General features: G+C 43.1%; 1 protein-coding gene across 2 annotated transcripts in view; it reads right to left on the minus strand.

Annotated features, from left to right (window-relative positions):
- TBX4 (T-box transcription factor 4) overlaps positions 1–25,984 on the minus strand; it is a 52,254-nt gene that overhangs the window by 12,082 nt on the left and 14,188 nt on the right. Inside the window, exons 1-3 of one of the 2 annotated variants that reach the window (XM_020992034.2) lie at positions 24,011–24,080; positions 19,854–19,973; positions 17,000–17,147 (exon numbers count right to left, since the gene is read on the minus strand). In XM_020992034.2, the coding sequence (XP_020847693.1) occupies positions 17,000–17,147; positions 19,854–19,969 (264 nt within the window). In that variant the 5' untranslated portion in view covers positions 19,970–19,973; positions 24,011–24,080. Of the gene's footprint in view, positions 1–16,999; positions 17,148–19,853; positions 19,974–24,010; positions 24,081–25,984 lie in introns of those variants that run through there. The other variant, XM_020992030.2, reaches the window with a different exon arrangement.

Genomic DNA, 25,984 nt, shown 5'->3' on the forward strand with positions numbered 1-25,984 from the left:
TCCCTACGGTAGCGGCTGCATTATGTGCCATTAAAATGCATTTTTTATTGTTGACATTTGCCAGACACCCTCCCCACCGGAGGCTAGACTAGGAATTTGGGGCATTTTATCAGCACGTCTGTAACCATTTAGCTGCTGGTCATGTCTGAAGTAGGCTGGGCTAGGCCTGCCAGAATCCCTTTCCTTTTTAAGCTCCTTTTCCTTTAACTGGTGCCCTTTTCTAGATCTTTTTTCTCCGGCTCCTGACCCCCTCCAGATGGGAGGACAGGTCCATGGAGGACACAGGCTAAATGCTGAGGCCTCTTGAAGAGTTTAACCCCTGAGAACCTGGCCAGCAGCTAGGAAAAAAGAAGTACCCCCTACTCAGCACCATCCTTAGCAAGAGACAAGAACCTTTCCTGGGAAAATTGGGTCAAAGTGTTTGAAGAGATGCCTTGACAAAGAGGGATCAAACTTGGCCTGGTGGGCCTAGGAGGGCAGAATCAGCAACAACGGCTGTAAGCAAGGGAAGCAGATTTAGGGCTGAGGTTGAAGAAAACCTCAGCAATTAGAGCTACCTCAAGGACAGACAGGCTGTCTTAGGAGGTAGTGTAAATGCCTCATTAAAGGTCTTCCAGCAAAGGCTAGATGTGCCATATTGTCAGTTATTTTGTCAAAGGACTCCTTCTCAGCTATGGGTGGGAGGGGATGGCCACCTAAGTCTTTCCTGACTCTGAGGTTCTCTACAATACCATGAGACATCAGAGGAGTACTAATAGAGAAACAGGAGAATAAAAGAAAGGAGACAGGCAGAATAGCAGAGTGGACAGAGAACCAGCCCTCCCAAGTGAGAAAAATTCCAGGTTCAAGTCTCTCTCACCTCTGATACAGACTGTGTGACCCTGGATGAGTCATTTAACCTCTCAATGCTCTAAGCAACTCTCTAAGACTAGAGACCAGCTGTTGGTTTGCATTGTTTCCTCACTGGGAGTTCCCAGCACCTGCGATGTCTCAGGACTGGACAAAAACAAGGAGAAAGGAGGCCTGGCAGTGAGAAGCACAGTCCCTGGGGGAAGAGATAGCAGGGGTAGTTTGACAGTGGTAGAGTAAACCCAGGGGCAGGGGGCAGTCTAATTTTTGTCCCTGTTGGGAGTTGAAGGGGAGGACAGCCCCTGAAAGGCATGCCTAGGTTGTAGACAGAGGTGGCCTAGGGGCAGTGGTTTAGCTGCTTGGTGGTAAGAGCCACCAGAAGACATGAGGAAAGGCCAGGGGCTGGTACTTGCCATGGGGACAGCACTTCCAGAGGGAACATGGGGGCACACTCTGGAGCCAATAGTCCAGCTAGCCCTGCTAGTCCCACCTCTTCCTCAAGGCCACTTTCTCCTGGAATGTTTCCTTGAATAACCCATGCTCCCAACCTCCAGCTAGTCAAGGTCTCTTCAATATACTTAAGTAATGACTCTAGCCATTTTCACTGATTACACATATCCCTCTTTTGCTTCCATATGGATAATCTTTATTGTTTCCCAGGCGTCCAATGCTTAGCGTTGCAGCCCCTGTATATTTTGGTACTCCCTGGTTAACTAGCTGTCTATCCTAATGTAAGCTATCATTATACAATAATGAATATTCATAATGTTGATCCTGAATATAGGATGGCTGTCCATCCTAATGAAAGAGGCAGAATCCTGAATGTCTGGGGGAAAGGACCAGACCAGACCTAGAGGATTATGAAGTAGAAATTTTCAACCAAGAATTTTAAACTAAGATCCATTCCCTAAACAGGGAATTGGGGGGACAGGATAGGTCTAGATGAAAGTCAGTCACTTATTAAATAGTGATAGAACAAGCCTTAGATTCACTGGGGCAATGGGGCTAAAGTTCTGAAAGACAGGCAGAGAGACCAAGAAAGAAATAGAAACACAGAGACAGTCAATAAATATCTATTAAGTGCCTACTAGAAGGACATAAGAAAGACAAAAGGAGACAAAGGGGAAATGAAAGGGAAGAGAGACAGAAAGAGACAAAGAAAAAAGAAATAGAGAAGTCAGCCTAAGGACAGGAACATTGTCATGGAAGCCTATTCTGGGAAATTGGTTGGGAGGCAGGGGAAAGGAGAGATATGATCAATTTTAATAGTGTTTTAATAGTTCCCAGTCAGCACCCTAGGCTACCCCAGGAATCACCCAAATGCCTAAAGCCCCAGTCCTGAACATGAGAAAAAGGTTGCAAAGTGGAAAGGTCCAGGCAAGGAAGAAACTGAAGGCCAGATAATTTATTAAAGCTTCTTTAGTTAATTACTACCATGATTTATTTAAAATATTTTTAAAAATTAATTCATATGCTTTCTAAGAAATTGTTATTTCATGCTATTTATTTTGCTATTCATGTTATTTATCTTGCAGGGTTAACTCTCTAAGCTTCATCTATGAACTCAGAATTAAGAAAAAAAATCTAGGAAGTTAAAAAAATAGAATATCGAAAAGTCTATGCTTATGTATTCAGGGAAGAAAAAATAGGTAAATAAACAAGTTACCTCTACTCAGCACTGGCTTACTCTTAACTTTTTATACAGTCCTAACAACTTTTCTTATATGATTTCTTAATCCTCAGCAGATTAGATGCAGAAACTTAGAGAAGACAGGGCAGAGTGCTACCTTGGACAAAGACGCTGAAAATATCAAGAAGTGATATGACAGCTTGCCTGAGATGAATGAGAGAAAAACTATGAAAAGCAGTCAGAAGAACTTAAAAGTGAAAAAAAACTGGGACCATTTAGTGCAGGGGCAAAAAGCTCTTTACATACTCCATTGCTGTTGAATCATTTCAGTCATGTTGGGGCTTTCTTGGCAAAGATACTGGAGGGGTTTGCCATTTCCTTCTCCAGTTCATTTTACAGATGAGGAAACTGAGGCAAACAGTGACTTGCCTAGGGTCACATAGCTAGCAAGTGTCTGAGGCCAGATTTGAACTCAGGAAGATGAGTTTTCCTGATTCCTAGCCCCATGCTCTACCCACTGTGATACCTAGCTGCCCATAGCCTCTGTGGATATCACTATAAAATAATGACTATCCATAATGATGACCCAAAATCCAGTATTAGTGATAAGTTGCATGTATGTCATACAATGACCAGCCCAGTTCATCATTAAAGGTTTTCCCCCTTAGAATATCATGAAAACTTTTTACTAAGGTATAGAAGAATTTTGATCTGTGTCCATGGAGAGGGGAGCCGCTGACAAAATCAGATCAGCAAGTTGGTCAAAGCAATGATGATCTGGAGTCCTAAAGCAGGGTCAAAGTGATGTTCTTCCAAACAAACTTACTCTGATTGGAACAACAGGGAAGAGTGTCATCTACTTTAGAAAGAATTCCATCCAATAGAGTTAAATTTTTAAAGTTTTTGTACTTGGTGTCATTTTTTTTTATATTTCACTTGAATTATTTGTTAATACATTTAAATGCAAAGCATTGTATAAGAAATGATTTTAAAATGGGCCATGATCACTGTCTCATTGGAGTTATAATCCTACATAGTAGTTATAGCAACGCACAAATGTGAAATACTATATAATAACCATCCAATAATTATCATGAAGAATTAGAATAGAACTATAATAGAATAGACTAAGTGTTTTACAGAGCTCATGTTTATGGGCAGTGAGGTGGCACAGTGGATAGAGGACTGGCCCTGAAGCCAGGAGGACCTGAGTTCAAATCTGGCCTCAGACACATAACACTCACTAGCTGTGACTCTGGGCAAGTCACTTAACCCCAATTGCCTCACCAAAAAACAACAAAGTCCATGGATGGGATAGGATAGGATAGGATAGGATAGGATAGGATAGGATAGGATAAAATAGAATGGAGGAGCAGCTAGGTGGTGAAGTGGATGGAGCGCTGGGCCTAGAGTCAGGAAGACTCATCTTCCAGAGTTCAAATCTGGCCTCAGACACTTCCTAGCTGTGTGACCCTGGGCAAATCACTTAACCCTATTTGCCCAAGTTTCCACCTCTGTCAAATGAGCTGGAGAAGGAAATGGCAAACCCCTCCAGTATCTTTGCCAAGAAAATCCCAAATGGCATCACAAAGTGTCACACACAACCGAAATGACTCAACAACAAAGAGTGGCCTGGAAACAAAAGAGAAGACCATTCCCACTTTTCATTGAAGAGGTGAGTATGGAATTTTACATACGCTGTCAGAAGTTATTTTCTTTGTTACCAGGGAAAGGCTGTCTATGGGGTGGGCAATATCTGGAAATAACTGTGATGTAACAACCAAAGATATCAATAAATCTTTTTTTCTTTTAAAAAGAGAAGTACAAAGCACTTGCTATGTGAAGCTGGAGAAAGGAAAGATCATTTCCACCTGGGAGGATCACTGCTACTACCAGGTAAATGAAAAGCCCTGAAAAAGCTGATGGGGGCTGAGAAATTTGTTCCATACTTGGTTAGGACCGAAGGAGCCATTCCTTCTTGGTTTAGAATAAGGACACTAACTTTTCCCATCATAGGAATTGCCAGTTCTATCTCACAGCTGCCATAGAGAAATACTCCACAGAGACTGTATTGAAAGTGAGAAGAAACAGAAGCCTGGAGAAGAAGTGATTTTTCCCAGAGTTTCAAACCACAGCCCAGAAAGGTTTTCTACATACAAGCCTCCTAACCTTACTCTAGTGACTATAGTTTCCTCATCTGTAAAATGGGTGTGATGATATTTATACAACAGACTTCACAGGGTTATTGAAAGGAAAATGCTTCATAAATTGTGAAGTGAGAAAGGAGTGTGAGTTGTTATTTATTTTGTGATTTTACATGTATTACTGCAAAGGCTTAAAGCCTCAATATCTCAGGAAGGGAAAAAATACGTTCCTTTTTTCTCTTTTTATTTATTTTTAATATTCCTTTTTTAATGGGAAAATAAATAAAAAAACAAGATACACAATAATTATGATCATTTAAGTGAAAAAAACCAATGCTGAATAATTGCAATGGCCAACAAAGATTTGGAGAAGAGTTGAGGAAACGTACTTCACTCCTTTCAGTAGAGAGTTGGAGGTGGGGAGGGTGACTATGGGTACAGAATACTACATACACTGACAAAGGCAGTCACTGTATTGGATTGTGTTGCTTAACTGGTTTTCTTTGTATTGTATTCCTTCAGTAAGTATCATAAAAACACAAGGCATCAATAAAGCCTAACCACCTATTTTTGAGAAGTAAAAAGCCAGACCAGTTCCTTAACAGCAAATTACAGGATGATCTTTCAGGTCAAGCTCAGACCTGCATTTAGCTTGGAATCAGTCACACGGATGTCCAGGACATAGGCAGCTGAAGTACCTGAACCCTCAGAGCAACCCCTGATGTGAAGAGTGAGGAAGCTATGGATAAGTCACCCAATAGCAGTCATATGACCTCTCTCACCCAATTAAAAAGAAGATTCTTCCACAAAAAGTTTGCGTGCAGACCAATCAGCCCAATACAACAAAGCCAGAGCTAGGGTGACTGTCAGTCACCCACTGACCCAGGATACCAAGCAACCTCAGCTGAGGGGGAGGTTCAGTGGACCAAAGATACAAACAGGAAAAAAGAAAAACAGTCCCTGTCACAACACATCAGTGTTTCATACAATCTAATTAGGGAAGACAATACATAATAGAAAGCTGAAAAAGGAAACAGGGAAGGTACCAAATCACTAATAATAAAATGAATTCAGATGAAAACTGAAGTTCCAGCTCACATGCATCAGATTAACAAAGATAACAAAAAAAAAAGACAAATATTGGAGAGCTACAGATAGACAGGCACACACCAGAGGAAACCAGCAGGCTAACCAAGCCAGAACAATTCCAGAAGAGAGACAGGAGGTGGGTCCCAGTCTCAGGAGAGAGCCCCTCTCCACCTCCCCAGTCCTCTCACAGGAGGCAGGATGGAAGGCTTCCGGACAAAATGATAGTGTCAATTACATAAAGTTGAAACATTTTCCCACAAACAAAATCAATGTAGTTAGAAGGGAAAGAGTCAATTGGGAAAACTGCAGCAAATTTCTCTGACAAAGGTCTGACATCCAAGATATATAGCAAATTAATACAAATATATAACAAAAGCATTCCCTGATAGATAAACGTCAAAAGATATGAGCAGGCAGTTTTCAAGAGAAGAAATGCAAGCTATGAAATTAATTTTATGAAAAAGTGTTCCAAATTGTCAGTCATAGTCAAGAAACTTATTAAGCCTCTACTGTGTGCTGGCATTGTGCTAAGCCCTGGGGATACAAATAGGGAAAAAAAGAAAAGCAGTCCTTGCTCCCAAGGCACTTATAATATCTTGGGGAAGATAATGTACAGAAGAAAGCTAAAAGGGGTTGTGTGTGTGTGTGTGTGTGTGTGTGTGTGTGTGTACAAAATCACTAATAATAAAATAAATTCAAATGAAAACTCTGAGGTTCCAGCTCACAACATAGATGGCCAAAAAAAAAAAAAAGGCAGATGACAAATACTGGAGTGGTTATGGGAGGACAGACACACTAATGTACTATGGGTGGAACTATGATGTTCCAACCATCCTGGAAAGCAATTTCTCTGAAACTGGACCTCCAAAATCATTAAACTGTGTATGCCCTTAACCCAGTGATGCAACTACTAAGCATGTACTTCAAAGAGGTCCAAGACAGAAGGAAAGGAGCTATATGTACAAAAATATTTATATTAGCACTTTTTATTTTAGCAAAGAAATGAAAACTAAGGCAGTTCCCATCAATTTGGGGAGTAGCTGAATAATTATGGTATATGAATGTGATGCAATGTTATTTTGCCTTAAGAAATGATGGAAGGAATAGATTCAGAGAAACCTGGGAAGAATTAAATGAAGGGAAATGAGCAGAACCAGGAGAACAATTTATGCAATGACTACAATATCATAAAGTAAAACAACTTTGAAAGACTAAAGAATTTTGATCAATGCAGTGACCCATTATAACTCCAGAGAGGTGGTGCAGAAAGAAGCTTATGTATGTATTCATGTATGTCAGCTAAGTGGAAAAGCAGATAGAGTGCTGGATTTGGAGTCAGGAAGACTTGAATTCAAATCCTTCCTCAGGCCTTTGCTATGTGACCCTAGGCAAGTTATTTAACCTTTCTTAGCCTCATTTTCCACATTTGTAAAATGGGGATAATAGTACCTCCTACTTCCCATGGTTGTTGTGAAACTCAAATGAGATAACATGCACATAAGCACTTTGCAAGCCTTAAAGCTCTACATAAATGTTAGTTATTATTATGTTTAGACTCAACCAACGTGTGAATTTGTTTTACTTGACTATAACTTTTTGTTACAAGAGGGGCTTTTACGGAGGAGAGGGGATAGTTACTGGGGGAAATGATTGATGAAAAAAGAAAGAAAAAGAAAGGAAAGAGTATCAGTAAAAGTTCAAATTATAAATAGAAGAGAGCAGAAGGAAATTAAGAAGGTGACCTCAATAAGCAATGCAGTGTTGAGACAACTGTGTAAAATTTCACATATACTTTTTAAAAAGTTGTATTTAAGAGATTCAGTTTCATATTTTGAAAAATTACTTTCCAAGCCTTTATCACCTGTTTTCACAATCTCTCCTCAATATCCTTCCTAGGTAGCCCTGGCAGAGACCATTTTAAAGGAGAGACAAGAAATGTGAAATGAATGGGCCAAGATCACAAATCAACTTGTTTGTAAGGTTCAAAAAAGGAGTCAAACAACTCTGTTATTTTCATACATTCCCAAAGTGGGTGATACTGCCCCCTGGGGGGGCACTAGAATGATGGGGGGGCTGTAGTAGCCTCAGGTGCAATTGGGGGGTGTTGAATAAAAGTAAAAGGAAGGTGGAAACATAAGGAATAAAGAGAAGATAAGAAAATTTTGAAAAACTGTTTGTACATGTTTCATCTGTTGTGTAACAGAGTTAAAGCTGTAGTGGTTACATTATTTTCCAAGTAAACACACAAAATGCAAGTTATAACTGATCAGTGGTCAAGCCCAATGACAGGTCTTAACAAGCAAGTGTTGGCAGGTGAGCATGTCTTGCATTGTCCGGAAGTCCAGCATGTATCACCAAGAATATGTGTGTTCAGGGCAGCTAGGTGGCGCAGTGGATAGAGCACTGGCCCTAGAGTAAGGAGGATCTGAGTTCAAATATCGCCTAAGACACAACACTCACTAGTGTGTGACTCTGGGCAAGTCACTTAACCCCAACTACCACCACCACCACCACAACAACAAAAAAAGAATTTGTGTGTGTAATGGCTCATTTACAGTACAATACTATACAGCTACATGAGGCAATATTGATTCATCAAAATTTCAATGCAGCAAAAACCCCATAAATTTACAATAAATTATTAAATTTAAGATTTTCATTTTCTTTTAAAAATATTTTATATTTTTTGAAATGATGCAAATTTCAAAAAACTGTTAAGGGGTTAAAGAAAGTTGATTTTCAGGCAGGGGCATTGAGTAATTTTTTTTTTTAATGGGCCAAATAAGTTTGGGAACCTCTGTGCTAGAGGATCTCTGGCTGGTTGGATCCCACCACCCAGCTCTCTCTATACTGTCCTAGAATTAAAGAAATGCTCCCTAAAAAGTGAAAAGCTTGGGCTAGAACTCTCTGGGGATCCTCCATGGAGGGATCCCAGGCCCTTGTACCCAGAAGGTACTCAGTGGACATCTGTTGAATGAATTAATAGGGAGACAGCTCTAGGTTTTGTCTCCCAGGTTCCCGTTCCTCTTATCTCATTAACAGAAAATGTTTGTAAGTAAAGATGTTGAGATCCAGGATCAGCAACATTTAAATTTCAAAACCGAGCATGGGACCTCATGATTGCTTCCCTGGGCTGAGGAGATTCAATTCAGTCTTCCTGGTCTGGTTTTGACTTCCTCACCCCTCAAAAAACTAACGTCCTTTCTCCATAAAACATCATGAAAAGCTGACCTCCTCACTTTTGTCTCTCTCTAGCTCCCTGGTCTCATTGGTGGGCTAATTCACCCCCGTTGTCCTAGGCTTCAGCCAACAGGAACCCTCATGACTGTAGGATACCTTTAGCCCTACTTCTTTCTCTGCTACAGAAAGCAATTGCTTCTACATTTCTGGGGCCACCTGTACAAACACTCCAGACCCACACAAATAGTGCGTCCATCCAGACATTGCCCACTTTAGGTTCTCTAGCATACGAATAGTTTTGAAATTCCATTTATGTTGCTTTCCACAGGGGGAAAATGTCCCCCTACCCAAAATACAGCCCCCAGAGTAGGACTATGCAATAGGCTAGGGGAAAAGCTAATGTGGTATAGTGGAGAGGGCACTGAACTTGGTGTCAGGAAGACCTAGGTTCAAATCTTGCCACTGCCACTTACTATAGTGGCATGCCATTTTTCAATTGTGTCTGACTCTTCATGACCCCATTTGGGGTTAAAGACACTGCAGTGGTTTGCAATTTCCTTCTCCAGCTCATTTTACAGATGAGGAAATGGAGGCAGAGTTAAGTGACTTATCCAGGGTCACACAGCTAGTAAGTGTCTGAGGCTGGATTTGAACTCAGAAAGATGAGTTTTCCTGACACCAAGCCCAGCACTCTAACCACTTGGCTGCATGACTATAGGCAAATTGCTCTTGAGCCTCATTTCCCTTCTATAAAATGTAGATGGGTGGCTGAAGCAGCTCTAGAGATTCTTTCTAAAGCATGGAGACACTTCAAAGAGCATTGATTCTGGAGTCAGAGGACTTGGGTTCAAATCCTGCCTGTGATGCTTACTACTCAGGTGATCTTAGTCCTTAGTTTCTCCATCTCAAAAATGAAGGAATTAGACCAGATAGGCTCTAATGTCACTTCCATCTCTAGTTCTTTATGTTAACTTGTTTTCTGGCATTTTCCAGATAGGTCACTTGGGAGGTGGAGGTGGGGAGAGGTGGAGCTGCTTGGGGACATCTGGAGATCCATTACTGGATAGCCAGCTCCAGAAGGAGGCTCTTTGCAAGTCTAAAACACTCTGGGAATACATGTTGTTATTATTATTGAGTTTTAGAGTGAAACTAAATAACAGAGACAACTCTAAAGCTGGTTAAACTTTCCAATGTACCATGAGGAAAAGACACCTGATATGTCCCATTGGCATAGCAAAACCTATCACCAAAGAGATGCCAGACCCACGGAAGAAGCCAGAGCCTAAAGCGGTGATGTCTGATGAGAACCCTAGCCCTAAGGACTCAGTAGTGCCCCCTTTGAGTCTATCTGTCCTTCTGCATCAGCCTATCTAGACCTGCCTTCCCTCCCAGTCAGCCTGGACCTAGTTATTTAGATCGTTGTTGTTGTCTGTCCTTCATTTTTGAAGACCAGTGACAACACGGGTGGTGTCTTGACTCGGGAATAAATTGGATTTAAGCGAGGCAGGGTTGCACAAAGCTGTCATCCTCATTCTCTCTTCCAGAGAGTCATTTAGATTGTAAGCTCCTTGAGGGCAGGGACTGTCTTCTCTCCTTTTTTTTTTTATCGCCATTGATTAGCACAGTGCCTGGCACATAGTAAGTGCTCAATAAATGTTTATTGCATGAATGAACGTAGCATTTTTTTTTTTTTGCTTTTGTCTTTGTATCTTCCAGGGCAAGCATTGTGCATGACACCCAGCAGGACCTTCATAAATGTTTGTTTAATGACTGGATTGAACCGGGGGTGGCAGCTGGGTGGTAGAATACATAGAGTGCCGGACTTGGAGCTTTAGCGTTCAACTGTAGATGTGAACTTGACTCCAACCTCAGACACTGGCTGTGTGACCCAGAACGAGTCAGGAGTTCTGTAGCGTTTTCCAGCGCGTTTCTTTCCTCTTTGGTAAAACGGAGGCTAATCATAGCGTCTGCCTCACAAGGGTGCTGTGAGCACCAACAAGAAAACACATGTGAAATATTCTGCCAACCTGAAAGTGCTATACAAATGCTGCTATTATTATTGTTATTGTTATGAATGATATTCCCAAAGGATGGCCCAGAGAACTTCCTTACTGGCTCCAAGTAAGTGGTTATTTAAAAAACTACCATAAAAATGTCCAGTAGGAGAGACTGGGGGGCGGAAAGGTCCAATAGGCAGGAAGGCAAGGGGTGGTGGGGGTGGGGGTAAAAACCTGTATTTCGGGAGTGAAAACCAACCTCTCTCCCCCAATTAGAAATGTAATCTCCCACCCACCGAAATTCCCAGGCTCTTCTTAGAGTCCAAAAGCCCCAACTTGGACTGTTCCATTACTCCTTATTGGGGGGGGGGAGTTTGGAAAGGTGGGGGAGTTCTCCCCACCTCCCACTCTGAAAAAAAAAAAGAAGAAAGAAAAGAAAAAGAAAAAAAAGAAAGAAATTCCAGCCGAGTTGACAGTTTTACTGGGAAACATGATTAAAAGCTGCTGCAGACAAATCCCTCTCTGGAGCCTCCAGGTCCATTTTTAAACCTTATTAGAGTTTTGTTCCCTTCTCAGTTTTGGCAGGATCAGACTCCTCCCATCCTGCCTTTGCAGCTCTTACCCAAATGGTACCCTCCCCTCTGGGGGTTTGTGGATTACTGAGGCGCCTGTGTGTGTGAGAGACAGACCCGGAGAGAGAAGCACCCAAAGTAGAGAGAGATATCCCAGAGCCGAGTTGCAGAGACCGGCGGGTCCGGCCTTTTCCTTTTACGGATGAGGAAATGAGACCCAAAAAAGGTTAATTGAGTTGCCTGAGGTCACACATGTGACAAATGGCAGAGACAGTATTTGAACCCAGGCCCTCCGAATCCAAATTCTTCTCTCGGAATCACAGAATTTAAGAGTTGGAAGGGACCTCACTGGTCATCTAGTCCAACTCATACATGAAAGGAATCATGATATCACAGTGTACTTAAAAAGTTAGACTCTGCTTGCAGATTTCCAGCGAGGAAAAATCCAACAGGTCTCAAGAGGCGTAGGATTCCACTTTAGGATATCTCTAAAGGCTGGGAAGTTTTTCCTAGATGTGGGCCTCCATTTCCCTCTCTGCAACTTCTCCTCAGTGCTTCTTCCTGGTTCTGCCCACTGAGGCCAAACAGAATTAATCTAATCCTTGCACCCTTTGCCACTAACAACCATGAAGTGGCATCGGTTCGTAAGCACAGCCTTTTGCAGTTGTTCAGCCTAGGGTTCAGGAAATTGGAGGAAAGAAGGCTCCTGAGAAGGAATAAAAGGACCAGAGAAGTAATGGCCTCCAACTAGGTCAGTTCCTCTTTAAACCATCAGATGCCCCAATCCCTTTGGATAAAAAGGCCTTGGAACCAAAGGTCAACAGACTTTGGCTGAAAGTCCAACTCTGATGAGATTAAGGATTCTTAACCTGCTGGTTTACAGGCCCTCCCCCATAAGGGGTCCATGGAAAGATTTCACCTTGGGGGAAAATTTAATATCTTCATTTTCACTCACTGAAATTTAGCATTTCCTCTGATTATTTAAAAGCATTATTCTCAGGAAGGGTCCATAGGTTGGTCCAGGCTGTCAAAAGGGTCCGTGACACACACACAAAATTGCAAACTCCTGAATACGAACTCCTAATGAGGGGAATCTTCAGGTAAATCAACAGCTTATTCCCATTATGACTGTTATACCCACTAATGATTAAATTCATAGTCAAAGAGCATTTATTAATGTTGTCTATTTGGCTGAGTGAAAAATTATCCAACTTCCTACCTTCGAGAGCTCACATCCACTAAGAATAATATAATTTAAAAATAAAACAAAAGAAGCAGGAGATAAGGGTTAAAAAAAAAAAGGACTGAGACAGTGTGCTAGGAGGGCAAAATAGGTGCAGAAAAAGAAATGGATCATATTTGGGTTTTCATGGAGGCTGTGAGGAGCTTTACAGAGTACCTGCAGAGGTGGCTCATGAAGAAGAGAGAATTTCAAGGAGGAAAATGTACCTGGCTAGGAAATGGCCTGCTCCTATGTCCTAAAACCGACAAAGAATACAGCTAGGAGGCCAGTTTGACTCAAACGTAAGCTAAGTAAAGAAACAGTATGAACTAATGTTGGTAAGGTAGGTTGGAACCAGACTAGATGGACTTAAATGCCAGGGTAAGGGTCATAACGTTTTATCATGTAGCCAACAGGGGTTTTTGAACAGAGGAGTGACTTGGTCATATCTATGCCTTAGGAAGATTATTTGGGCAGCTTCATGAAGGAGTACAAATCTCAGTTGCAGAGAAGATGTCACCCTGCATTGGTAGAGGAAGTTTCCAATACCTTCTCTGTCCTACTGAAATCACAGATCTGGTCCCTATCCGCATCTTATGTGAAGGATAGATTGCAAAGAAGAAATACGGGAGACCAAGAATGTGTAGGAGGCTATAACAAGAGTGTAAGCCAGTGGTCAAGTCCTAGGGTGGTAGCAATGGGAGTAGACAGAGGTATTATCCAAAAAAAGCAATAAAACTCAGCATATCACTTGCCACAATGAAGGTGTGGGAAGGTGGGGAGAAGGGAAGAGTCAGAGATGATTCAGAGATTTTTGACTCAATAGCAGGAAGAATGCTAGTGCTATCAATAGAAAGAAAGAAGTTGTTAAAAGGGGAGGGGGGGTGAATTCATTCTGGGATGTGTTTTGCTTAAAATGACAAGATATCCAGGTGGAGATGTTTGGTAGGCAGCTGTACATACAGGTCCAAAACTCAAGAAGAAAGATTAGGGATGGAGACGTGGTCATCCAGAGGTGATAACTGAAGGTATGGGAGTGTACCAAGTCTCCAACGGAGAGAGCTAGTGTGGAGAGAGAACAGAAGATAGCCAAGGACACAGCCTACGGAGACACCCCCACTTCAGGAGCAGGAGGAGGGAGATGAACCATTAGAGGAGGATGAGAGAAAGCTGTCATACAGACCAAGGCACCAAGGTCATGGAAGCAAAGGGAAAAGATGGCGTCAAGGTGTGATTACGCTATAAATTTGAGTATGCTTACAACATAATTTTCTGTCTTTCCGCTTGACTCTAAATCAATAAACTTTTTAAAATTATCTACTATGTTCCAGGCACTGTATCCTAGGTTCTAGGGATACAAAGACTCTGCCTTAGGAAACTTATATTAGATAAGCAAGTTCATATATAAGTATATACAAAACAAAAGAGATGGACATGACCCTTTAATTTAGTTGGTATAGAGAACTCAAGATGAGGAAACCCTATACCAGTGCACATTTGCACCTTCTGGACTTAGGAGATTTGTCTGCAACACTTTGAGGTTCATGACCTGCCCTGGGGTCACATAGCCAGTAGGTGTCAGAGACAGGATTTGAACCCAGGACTTCCTGACTCTGATGCCCAGTTCTCTAGCCATGATGCCTTGTTATTTCTCATACAAAATAGACATAACATGAAATAGTGGTTAGAGAAATGATGTGGCCTCAGAGATGGAAAAACTTTTGTTCATGTACAGTGAGCTTAATCTCTCAGAGCTCTAAGTACTGCCCTAAGAGTGTACATTTCAGAGAAGGTGGATTGAGTTCCTTGTTGCTAACTCCCTACGCTAATGAAATCACAGGGCTGGTCTTTATCCTTCATTAGGAGGCACCTGATCTGAGAGATCAGGAAAGGCCACCCTCATGAAGAACACGGACCCCGATTTTACTTGTCATTGTAAACACACACACACACATCCTAGCTTCCAGGAGAGGCTAGATAAATGTCTGTAAGACCGAGCTGGATCCCATCTGTCAGACAGGCCCTCGTACTCACGGGCCCCACTCTAGCAAAGCCCAAGGGATACGTTCACAAAAAAGGCTGCGTACAGAATTCAATTGTTCCACCGCAGAAGGATCTCTCCCATTTCTTTAAAACCCTTCCTCAAGTCCTGCTGGATGTTTACAGAATATTACCTCCCTGGGGAGGGCACGCTGGCAGCCCACACAGAGAAATGCACTACTTGGAAGAGCCAGTCAACTGAAGATTCATTTGAAATTAAGATAAAGTTTCTCCAATATCTCTCGTAGGGAAATTTGAGATATATAACGATTCGGCTTATACACAACATTCCAGGAACACATCTGTTGCATAAAGCAAGACATACCTGCATTGCCCCCCCCTTTCTCTCTCTCCTCTCTTCTCCCCCCCTTGCTCTCTCTCTTGCTCGCTCTCTCCCTCCCTCCCTCTCTCCCTCTCTCTCTTCTCTCTCTCTCTCTCTCTCTCTCTCTCTCTCTCTCTCTCTCTCTCTCTCTCTCTCTCTCTTCTCTCTCTCTCTCTCTCTCACATACACACACACACACACACACACACACACACACACAGAGTAGCACCACCACCACACCAGGTTCATTTCTGTCTGTATAGTATGTGCACAGCAGATATAATTAAATCTTCTAACCTCAATATCCACAAAACTGCCAGGACAGACCAGGGGCCCTCCGTGCCATGGCAGATAACCGAGTACTCCCCAGGCCTACATCTGCAATACACATGAATTAAGATTTTCCAAATAAAATACTCCTTTTTTTAATGGGCCTGCCAGAGCCAGATTGAAAAATAATGAGCTTATGCAACCTGTGAGGGGCGGGTCCCTGGATTGAAGGGGGCCCAGGGGCAGCATCTCTGGGGCCAAAGAGCTCCACCCCACAGAACCCAGGGCCCTGGAAACACCAGGCACTGAACTGGAGGCATGAGATCCCCTCCCCTTCCCACCTCCCATGCCCCATCATCCATTTCCAGACTACAGTCTACACATGCTTATGCATCAAAAAGATAGGAGAGCAGCAGTGCAGAAAATCCCAAATGGTGGATAATCCAAAAATCACTCCCCCTGGCTTGGGCACCTATTAGCTGAATTTTCCCACTAATAATACAGGATGACTTGCCCAGTTATATTTGGCAATGTCTAACTGACTTAGCTAGTCTGAATTCTCCGGCTGGGGAGGGGGGGCTGGGGAAGGAAAGCACAAGAACTGTTTTCATGATGAAATCTGTCTCAAAGAATCCATATGAAGCATAAGCCATGTATACTCAGAAAGAAGATCGAAGAGAGAAGTGTCTTATATACGCCAAAATACTCACAGAGACATTTTTGTGCTAGAAGCAAAGTAAATGCTCGTTTACTGGGGAATGGCCAAAGGAATTGTGGTACCTGAATGTGATGGGACATCCCTGCACCATAAAAAATGATGACCACAAAGAATACAGAGATGCATAGAAAGACTTCTATGAACTGAATACAAAGTGAAGTAACCATAAGGTAGAAAATAATAGATAACCTGACTACAACTATAAAGAAAAAGAACAGGAAGACAAAACTATAGTTGTAGCGACCAAGCTCCCCTAAAGAAAAAACTGAGAAAATGCATCTCCTTCCCTTCTTTGCAGACTATGGGAAGGGAGGGGTGCAGGTGCTGTGGATGTGGAATATTGCATATACTGTAATGCATTGGTTGATTTTGCTAAACTGCTTTTTTCCTTTCTAGTCTTTGTTATAAGGAGTGGCTTACTAGATGGTGGAGGGGGAGGAATATTTTTGGAAATGAAGTCAATAGAAAAACAAAAGAAATTGATTCAAATAAAATTTACAAAAGAAGTTTATGCATCAGGACAATTAAATACTGCATTTGTTCAATGCTTCCTTGCTTTCTAAAGCCATTTGAAATAGATAAAGCCAACATTCTCCCTCATTTTGCAAATGGGGAAACTGAGGCACTAAATGGTTCAATGACTTCTTGGGATCTCACAACAAAGTTAACTTGAAAAGGCATCTATTAGACTCTCTCTCTCTCTCTCCCCCCAAAATGTCATTTTATTTCCCTGACAAACCCTGGTACTCCATCAAATCCTCAAGCTTGTTTGTTGGGTGGATATATTGCCTATCAAGAAAATGAATGCAAAAAAAAAATGAAGTACCATCTTCCTTAATAATGAAACTTCGAGAATAAAAGTCTAAAGAATGTCATGCTGATGCCCAGGCCAGTGAACTCCCACCCTACCTCCCAGTGCCCAGATAGTTAACTTGCCACCAGTCAGGGAGACACCCTGTCTCTTACATGCCCAAAAGGGTCCAGGTGGTTGTTGGTCAGTTTCAGCTTCTGGAAGGAGACCAGCTGCCGCATCCAGTGTGCCCCCGTAGCTGGAGAGTCTGGATGCACGTACAGTCTTCCTGGCATCGCAGGCTCTGCCTTTCCTGCCACCATCCTGCCAACACAGCAGTCCCCACATTAGGGATCCCCTGCCCAGAGTTAACTATTGGGTGCCAGGGAACCTCAGAAGGGACCCTGCTCCTAACCCACTTTGAACAAAACAAATCAGTCAATAAGTGTTAATTAAGCACTGCTATTTTCCAGGCACCGGGCTGAGTGCTGGGGGTACAAAGAAAGGCAATAAATATTCTCTACCCTTGAAGAACTCACAGTCTGATGAACCAGGTTCATGAATGAACTGTCAGAAGCTTGTCGTATCAGAGGAGGCGATGCTTTGCCCTTTTATTACCTTACTACATGTTTTTCTCCCAAGTAGGGGAGAAGAGGAGGCTTATGGGATAGGTTTCCTGCACTGACACACATGATCATTGCTGATGCCCAAAGCTAGTGATAATTCAGATTACAAGCTTGCAGCAGAGCCAGAGAAGTTTCCAGAGACTTGTCCTCCAAGCTGGTCAGTGCTTGGCACTTGAACCTAAGTCCACCTCCAAGAATTAACTCAGAATCAGCTGGTTATAAGGTGACAGTGCTGGAAGAAGATTTAGAAATCAGCTCATCCAATCTCCTTCTTTTACAACTGGGGAAACTGAGGTTCAGAGAGGTTAAATAACTTTCCCAAGGTTACATAAGGGAAAAGTGGTAAATGATATCCTAGGTCTTCTTTCTCTAAGCCAAGTGCTTTTTTCACTATGTCACATGCTTATTGAGAACAGAGAGAGAAATACCCCCCTGCCTCCACCACTACCAATCCTATCTTCTCCTACTACAGAGAGTCCTCCATTCACCCACTCACGCACTCTTACACACATACACATGCACACATACATACATGTTTGTACATAGCTGTTTATATGTTGCGTCTTCCATCAGACTGTAGGTTCTTGAGGACAGGGACCACATTTTTGCCTTTCTTTGTATTCCCAGTGCTTAGCACAGTGTCTGGCACACAGCAGGTGTTTAATAAATGCGCACTGACTTGACTTGTTGGTTCAACTTGACATGCATAGACAGGCATATTCAGGCATACACACTCTTCAAAAGTCCAATTTATTTCCTTGGCAAATCCTACTGGGAATTCCTTCAAACTCAGGTTATACAGCTAGATGAAGACAACATTTGCTATGGGACCAGTCAAGAAAATGAACAGAATAAATGAGGCATTACCTAGAGAAAAGAGGCTGCTAACCTTGCTCTGAGCCCCGAGAGATATAGGAGGTGTTCAATCATACATCCTGATGAGAAGCCACTACAGATTCAGCCCACCTTCCCAACGAGCTCTACCTAAGAGTCTTAGCAGTGAAGTCAAAATTCTTTACTACCCACTTGGTCAGAAACCATCACTCATCCTGGCTGAGTGGGCTGGTGGCAATTTAAAAATATTACACAATTGGCTTCAGTTTTCTTTATCTGTAAAATGGAATTGTTCAGTCATTTTTCGGTCATGTTGGACTCTTTATGATCCCATTTGGGGTTTTTTTGGCAAAGATTCTCTAAGAGTTTGCCATTTCCTTCTCCAATTCATTTTATAGATGAGGAAAGTGAGTTAAATGACTTACTCAGGGTCACACAGTAAATGTCTAAGGCCAGATTTGAACTCATGAAGATGGGACTCCAGACCCAGTGCTATGTGCACTGTGGCTCCACCTAGCTGGCCCGTAAAATGGAGAGGCTAGACTAAATAGCTTCTGACATCACTTCCAGGTCTAAGTTATGGACTGGGTCACAGGACCTGGGTTCACTTCTGCTGTGACTCTTACTTTTGACAAGTCCCGACCTCTCTCTAAGCCTCAGTTTCCTTTAAATGTGAAGATGTTGAATGAAAGTGAAAATGAAGGTGTTGCAAAGAGCATTGAATTTGGAGGCATGGAACTTGTATCTGAATCCCAGGCTTACAATTTACTACTTATCTGACATTGGGAAAGCCTCAGCCTTTCTGGTCCCCAATTTCTTCAATTATAAAATGCCAAATTGGACTACGTGACCTCTGACTTCCGACCCTGATAGCTCTATATTTATGACCCTCTATCTCCATGACCTTGAAAATCCTTCCCAGCTCAAAATCTATCATACTACAAACATCTACATCCTTAGACTTACAGGTGGGGAAACTGAGTCAGAGCAAAGGAGCAGGTCTAAAAGTAGAGCTGTTTCCCACCCAGGAGGATTGTACTTTGTTTTGGGAAATAAAAAGGTATGTGAGTAAATAAAGATTGAGTGGACAAAAACCAATTCAGTTGTAAATGATGAGATTTCCTAATGAAAGCCCTTTCCATCCTTTCCTCCAGTCTTAGGTAGCTAGTGTCAGCATCTTCTGTCCTATCCCTGGCTTTCCTTTCCATCACAAGCCTCTACCACCCTCCAAGTGCTCTTCACTTAGCCCTGGATTGTATGATTGTGGGACTTGAAACCTACTGCTACTCCAAATATCAGTCCCACCCCTATTCTGACCCTACATCTTTTCTCAGAGTAGCCAAAAGGATAGAGTTGAATATACTCCCCCTATCCCTCCCCATTTCTGGTGAATAGGGGCAGACTGGGAGTAAAGAGGCCAAGAGTCAGGGAAAGGGAAGAAGGAGCAAAGGACTCTGGGTAATTCAGACAGAATAGTCAGGAACTCACTCTAGTCCCTATCAGTTCAGGGGGGAGATAATACAACTGGGGTTAGGACTGGGTAGTACAGAGAAGGTCCCTGGTCTCTTACCATTTGTTATCACAGAATTTATATCGGTGGTCATCTGCTGGGACGATGTCAATCAGCAAAATGTACTTGGTCTTGGGGTTCATGCCTGTGACCTTCACCTTGTAGCTGGGGAACATTCTCCTAGGAGAAAGCCAAAGGGAGACATGTGAGGAGGCAGGTAGAGAGTGGGGAATGGAGGATAATGATGATGAATGTAAAGCTTTAGGAAGAAATGAAATAGGAAGAGGAGAAAAAGACTGGGAGGTCTTTGAGGAAGACATGCTTACATGATCCTCCAAAATCACTTGCATGCCCATTTCCCAGAGACACAGCTTCCAGTGGCTGGGAACAGCCAATTGAAGCACAGAGTCGGGGCTAGGAGGGATGGAATGTTGGATGCCAAGTTTATGGGACTCAGACTTATCTGAATTCTGGAGGACTTCAGGAGGAGTAGAGTGGAGCAGATGACCTTAAAGTCCTCTGCCAGCCCCAGGGAAAGGTTTAGGGCTCATCTTTGCTCTCAGGGTCACTGTGAAAACTCTTAGATCACACTAATCTTTGTGCCTACAGACAACTCTCAATTATCTGTATGAATGTAAGAAACAGCAGCTAGCTAGCTGTGTGACCCTGGACAAGTCACTCAATCCTGATTGCCTCAAAAAAAAGAAAAGAAAAGAAAAGAAAAAGAAACAGCAGCTAAGTTAACACACCAGAGGGTAATCATTTCAAAATTTCTGTTTAGTTTCAGAATATATGAAACACACAGGGTTGTGAGCTTCCCTCCCTCCAAACATTCAAATCAGTGATTAAGTTATAAGTTATAGTCTTAGAGAGTTGCCAGAAACAAGAAGAGGTTCTGTGACCTGCCCGTGGTAGCATAGCTAGTATGTGTCAGAGGCAGGATGTGAATTCAGGTCTTCCAGATTCTAGGTCCAGCCTTCTATCCACTTCACCACCTAGCTGCCTTTCAATCCCTTATGCCATGCTGCTTCTCATGAAATTACACACATAAACACATGGAAGGATAAAGACTGGACCTATGATTTTGTTGGGATAGGGAATTCCTGGATGAGAAAACTTCCTCCATCAATGCAGGTCAGGATGTTCTCAACAACTTATAGTCTTAATGAATTGCCCAAGTATGGAGAGGCAATATGTGATAAGGTTTGTCTTCTGGACTCTGAGACCAGATCTCTAGCCACTCCATCAGGCTGCGATAGATGATAGATAGATAGATAGATAGATAGATAGATAGATAGATAGTAGATGATGGTAGATGGTAGATAGATAACAGATAGATGGATGGATAAATTGATGATAGAGAGGTAATAGATGGACAATTGATAGAGATATGTATATTTATATATGTGTATGTGTATATTTAAAGTAGATTAATATTCCCAATTATATTTTGTTCAGACCAACATGAAAATGGTTATACCTTCCCTTAACATGGATATATGGAAAGACAAGGAGAGCCGCCTTACTAACCAGAGTTTGAAGGAAGGGGTCATATGTCTGCCCAAGACTTTAAACTTGCCACAAATGATGTGCCAAGCATCAGCAGTGGGCTGGATTGAATGGTTCTGGCCACCTCTTCTCCCACTCCTCCATCTCTACTCCAAGCTCCCTGGAGTGAATAGGGAACCAGAATCATTCTTGGAAGCTTATATAGATAAAAGCTGTGTGGATCTGGGGGATCAGGACATTATTATTAGGTAGTTGACACCCTGAGCAGTTATCTGAGCTCCAGAGGATCCGTTTCCTTCTTTGACTCATGAAAGGGCATCTTTTCTTTCACTCTGTCTGCGGTTTCACATCTTTGATGTCCCACTCAGAGCCATGGGCAGCCAAGGCTCAGTTCTACAGACAACAGAAACTCACTTCCCCTTCTGTGTCCCCCCCCCCCCATACACACTGTGTTATCAATGGACAAAAAGAACCACCTATTTCCTGGAGTAACCCAGGCTGTTGACTTTGGTATGTCCAGCTGCCTGGACTTCCAAAAACAACACAGAGGGCCAAGCAGGCTGCTTGGTGAGGATAGAAGCAAAACATGAGGGATGCTGTATCTGCTGCCAGGGCCTTTAGGGAGACCAGGCTAGAGGGAAAACTGGACAGTGGAGAAGTAATCATACTGGACCTATAACAAGTGCTGTTGCCAGTATAGACAGAGTAAATGAACTTCGATGAATGTGGAAAGAGAAGAAAGACAGATGAAGTTCTAATTGCAAGCCTAGGAACTTTGAAAACGACATCTAAGAATTTGTCTCAGATGTCAATCAAAAGTATCTTAACACGTGTAGACTCTTAGTCCCCCTCATCCCTATGCCCAGAGTGAGAGGAAGTGTGTGGGGCATCCCTAATGTCTACTCTTGCTTCAAGCTCAGACACACCCTTGCATTGAGGTGTCTTCAGATGCACATCTGGGAACCTGGAGTTGCTTCTGCCCTGAGCTCCTTCTCTGGTGGTCTAGGAAGAAGGACTGGGGGTATATAAAGCTGAAGCTGGAGTGGGGATTGGAAGGGACAAATGGCTGAATGGAGAGGGGAAGCTGTACCCATTCTCTGAAGGGAAAAGAAAGGGATCTTGTCGTCTTTTGGTCCACCATTTTGTATCCACTTGGGGAGAGACACACAAAATGGGGTCAGATCCAGCTGTGCTCAGGCCTCAGCCCCCTGCGCCAATGCCCTGCACACATTCCAGATGTTTCCCACGTAATTAGTTTGGGCAGCAGCAGTGGGGGGGGGGGGATTGCTCTGAGCCTCTGTACATTCAGACCCTGAGTTGGGCTGGAGGAGGGAAGTTACTCCTTCCCTCTTTAGTTTTCCAATTCCCCAGTAGGCACCTGTACAAACACAGGACCCTTCTCAGTCAACCCAGGACCTGCTCCTACTTCTGGGACAGAGAGAGGAGAAAAGAGGGGAAGTAGGAAAAAAATGGCAAGGCTTCCTGCATTCTCTAGCATCCTTTGCTAAGAGGGCCTTTGGAATGACCTGGAAGGATTAGCTGTAAGGAGGCCTGTGGAATGGGTTTGTTGAACTTTGGAAGAAGGAAATGAGCCAACCCAAAGGTACTCTCTGGAAAAGGCCTGCAGCAGCATCTGTCTAGATCCCTCCCTCCCTCTGTTCTTGCTACACCTCATCTCAGCTGTTAAAGCATCCAGGCTGACTTCACTAAGTGCTTTTTAAAAGGCATTTAAAGAGCTGGGGCTCCAGCCTGGCCAGTGTACCAGGGATGGATGTGTCTGCCTTCAGAGTGTCCTGTGACTAGGGCCCCTTCAATAAATACAAGGAGCCACAGGACGATAACGTATACACATGAAATTCTTGACTGATAACAGCCCCTGAGAGGTGTTGCTGGACTCTGGGGCTCCAGGAATGAAGGCGTTCCCTGGCCTCTCCCCGTCTACCTCAATTCCCCTCTTCCTACACCAGCATCGTCCAGGGCTTAGTGGGAGGGCCTTGCCAGTGTCCCCTTCTGGAACATCCAGGAGAAGGGGGAGTAAGGAAGGCTGACTAGGGATCTTAAAAACATACTCATGCAATGTGGGAGTGGGGAGGGAGGGGAAGGAGCTGGAAATCACACCCCACTTCCACAGTAGAAACAGATTTCTTATTTTCCTAGTAGAATCCAATCAAGGAAACAACTCTATGTCCTATCCCATATCTATGTGGTGGGGAGGCAAAGGAAGAAGGGGAAGGTAGTACAGGAGAAAGCATGTTTCCCAGAAGTACAGTCAGGGTCATGATCTTCCCCTCCATCCTCTGCCAGTTTTTTTTTTCTTGTTGGGGAATGATTGTGACCCCTAATAAACAGATAGATGCCAGTGATGGGGGTCTCTGTGGGGACGATTTGCTTTAGACACCTACAAACACTGCATTAATCTGCATTTGATAGCTAAGTCAGACAAACCCTCTCCCAGGTACCCTCCTATTCTTGCTTTGACTGAGATGGGGAAATGATGCTGTTGAAAGGGGTATAATTCCTACGCTTGCCTGCCTCTAAGTCTCATTGTTGGTATCAATTTTTATTTTGGATAGAGACTGCAGTGGGAGGGAACTTCCCAGACATGAAAACTTTAGGATGCCTGATGTACCTTCAAATGTGATAAAGTGGTTATTAAGGTTTCCTGAACTTAGGATTATAAGGCCTCAGTTTGAATTCTTGAATCTTACCTGATGTTGGACAAGTCATTTCGCTACAGAAGGAACCTGTAGGTTTCACCAGACTTCCAAAAGGGTCCCTAATATAAAAAGGTTAAGAACCCCTGTCTTAGATCATTTCTTTTTTCTTCTTTCTTTCTCACTAGTTTTTCCTTCCTTTCTTCCTTCCTTCCTTCCTTCCTTCCTTCCTTCCTTCCTTCCCTTCCTTCCTTCCTTCCTTCCTTCCTTCCTTCCTTCCTTCCTTTTCTCTCCCTCCCTCCCTCCCTTCCTTCCTTTCTGTCTCTGTCCCTCTCTCTCTTTCTCTGTCTCTCTCAGTCTTTCTCTCTCCAGGTAGAAATGATATTGGATGATCTCCCAACTCTTACTTGATCCTGAACAAATCATTTCATTTTTTTTCTGAGCCTCTGTTTCCACATCTATAAAATTAAGAATTTAGGCTAGATGATCTCCAGGCTCTCTTTCAGCTTTAAAATGCCATAATCTAGAATAATCTACTAGCCTCCTTCCAGTGAGGGAAAGCTAATTACTAGAGTGTAAAAGGAACTTATTTCCATTTAACCCCAATACCTTGGCTTCTGATTCCCATTTCTTTTTCATCATCCCCTGTCCCAGTAGTTGGTGGCTCCTTTGTAGAAGACAGTTTGGAAAAGGCTTCAGTAGGGAGAGGATACCTTAGTTGGAATGAGAAGGCAAGAAAAGTGAGGTTCAGACTATTCCAGGGACTTCCCCAATCCCCCAAAGTTAAGGCCAGAAGTTTCTGGGGAGCTACCCTGTCTGCTTCAGTTTCCTCATCTGTAAAATGAACTAGAGAAGGAAATGGCAAACCACTCCAGTATCTTTGCCAAGAAAAACCCCAAAAGGAGTCCCATAGAGTTGGGCACAACTGAAAAATGACTGAACAACTAGGAACTAGAGTCTACAATTCCTTTCTGGCTTTTAAGTCAGAGAGAGCTAGTCACTGACTGGTATATTTTCTGGGTAGACTGACTATGCTGAGGAAGGCATTCAAAGGTGGTAGAAAGAGCTGGGAACGAGAAGGCATGGGTTCTCCTCTATTCTTCCACCAATCTTAAGCAAGGAGCTTTCCTACTCTGAGCCTCAGTTTTCTAAACTGTCATATGGGGATAATAGTGTTCATGCTACCTGTTTCACAGGCTACCATGAGGCCCAAAGATCGTGTGTAATCCTCAAAAGTGCTACTTTTACTTATGTCTTATGTGATGCACCCAAATTCCCCAGCTCAAGAGGGAATGAACAGGAAGCTCACTGTCTCAGGGTGAGGAAAAGGGGGAAGGAGGTTAAATCATTCAGCAGATGTTCTAACAGGAAGAAAACTGGTGGGATTTTCTCTCCAATGGACCCAGCCTCAAGAAAAAGCTCCTCCTCTTTCCCAAGCCCCCTTCCATCTGGGCAGATGGAGTGCTTGCCTCTGCACCGTAACCGAAACTGCCCAGTCAGGAGCATAAACAAGCGAATCCAGGCCCAGGAAGGAGATGAAAGCTGGGTTCTCCCCTCTGATCACCAAACAGGCTTCTAAGATGAGTGACTAGTGCTGACGAGCACAGGGGCCTTTATCTATTTCATGTTCACAAATGGTTTTAGAATGACCTGCTAAAATAAGCTTCCTTGAGACCTCCGTGGCAGGAGTTGAGGGGGAGAAGAGGTCCAGTGGGCATTTGGGCAATACATTTCACAGCTGCAAATAGAAAAGGCCACTTTGTATGCTGAGGCTGCCAGAGGGCAAGAAGGGTAGGAATTTCTTGGCACCCCTTAGGTCAGAGCTGGGGGGAATGATGACAACACGGCCATCCTAAAGGATTTAGAAAAGCACAGAACCCTAGAGTGGTAAGGAACTTCAGAGATGATCTGATTTAACTCCTACCTGGAAAGGGAAAGATTTAGAGAGACAGAGAAAGAAAGAGACAGAGAGGAAGGAAGGATGGAAGGAAGGAAGGAAGGAAGGAAGGAAGGAAGGAAGGAAGGAAG

This window comes from Phascolarctos cinereus, unplaced genomic scaffold (assembly GCF_003287225.1).
Source record: "Phascolarctos cinereus isolate Bilbo 61053 unplaced genomic scaffold, phaCin_HiC Scaffold_5;HRSCAF=322, whole genome shotgun sequence".
Lineage (NCBI taxonomy): Eukaryota > Metazoa > Chordata > Mammalia > Diprotodontia > Phascolarctidae > Phascolarctos > Phascolarctos cinereus.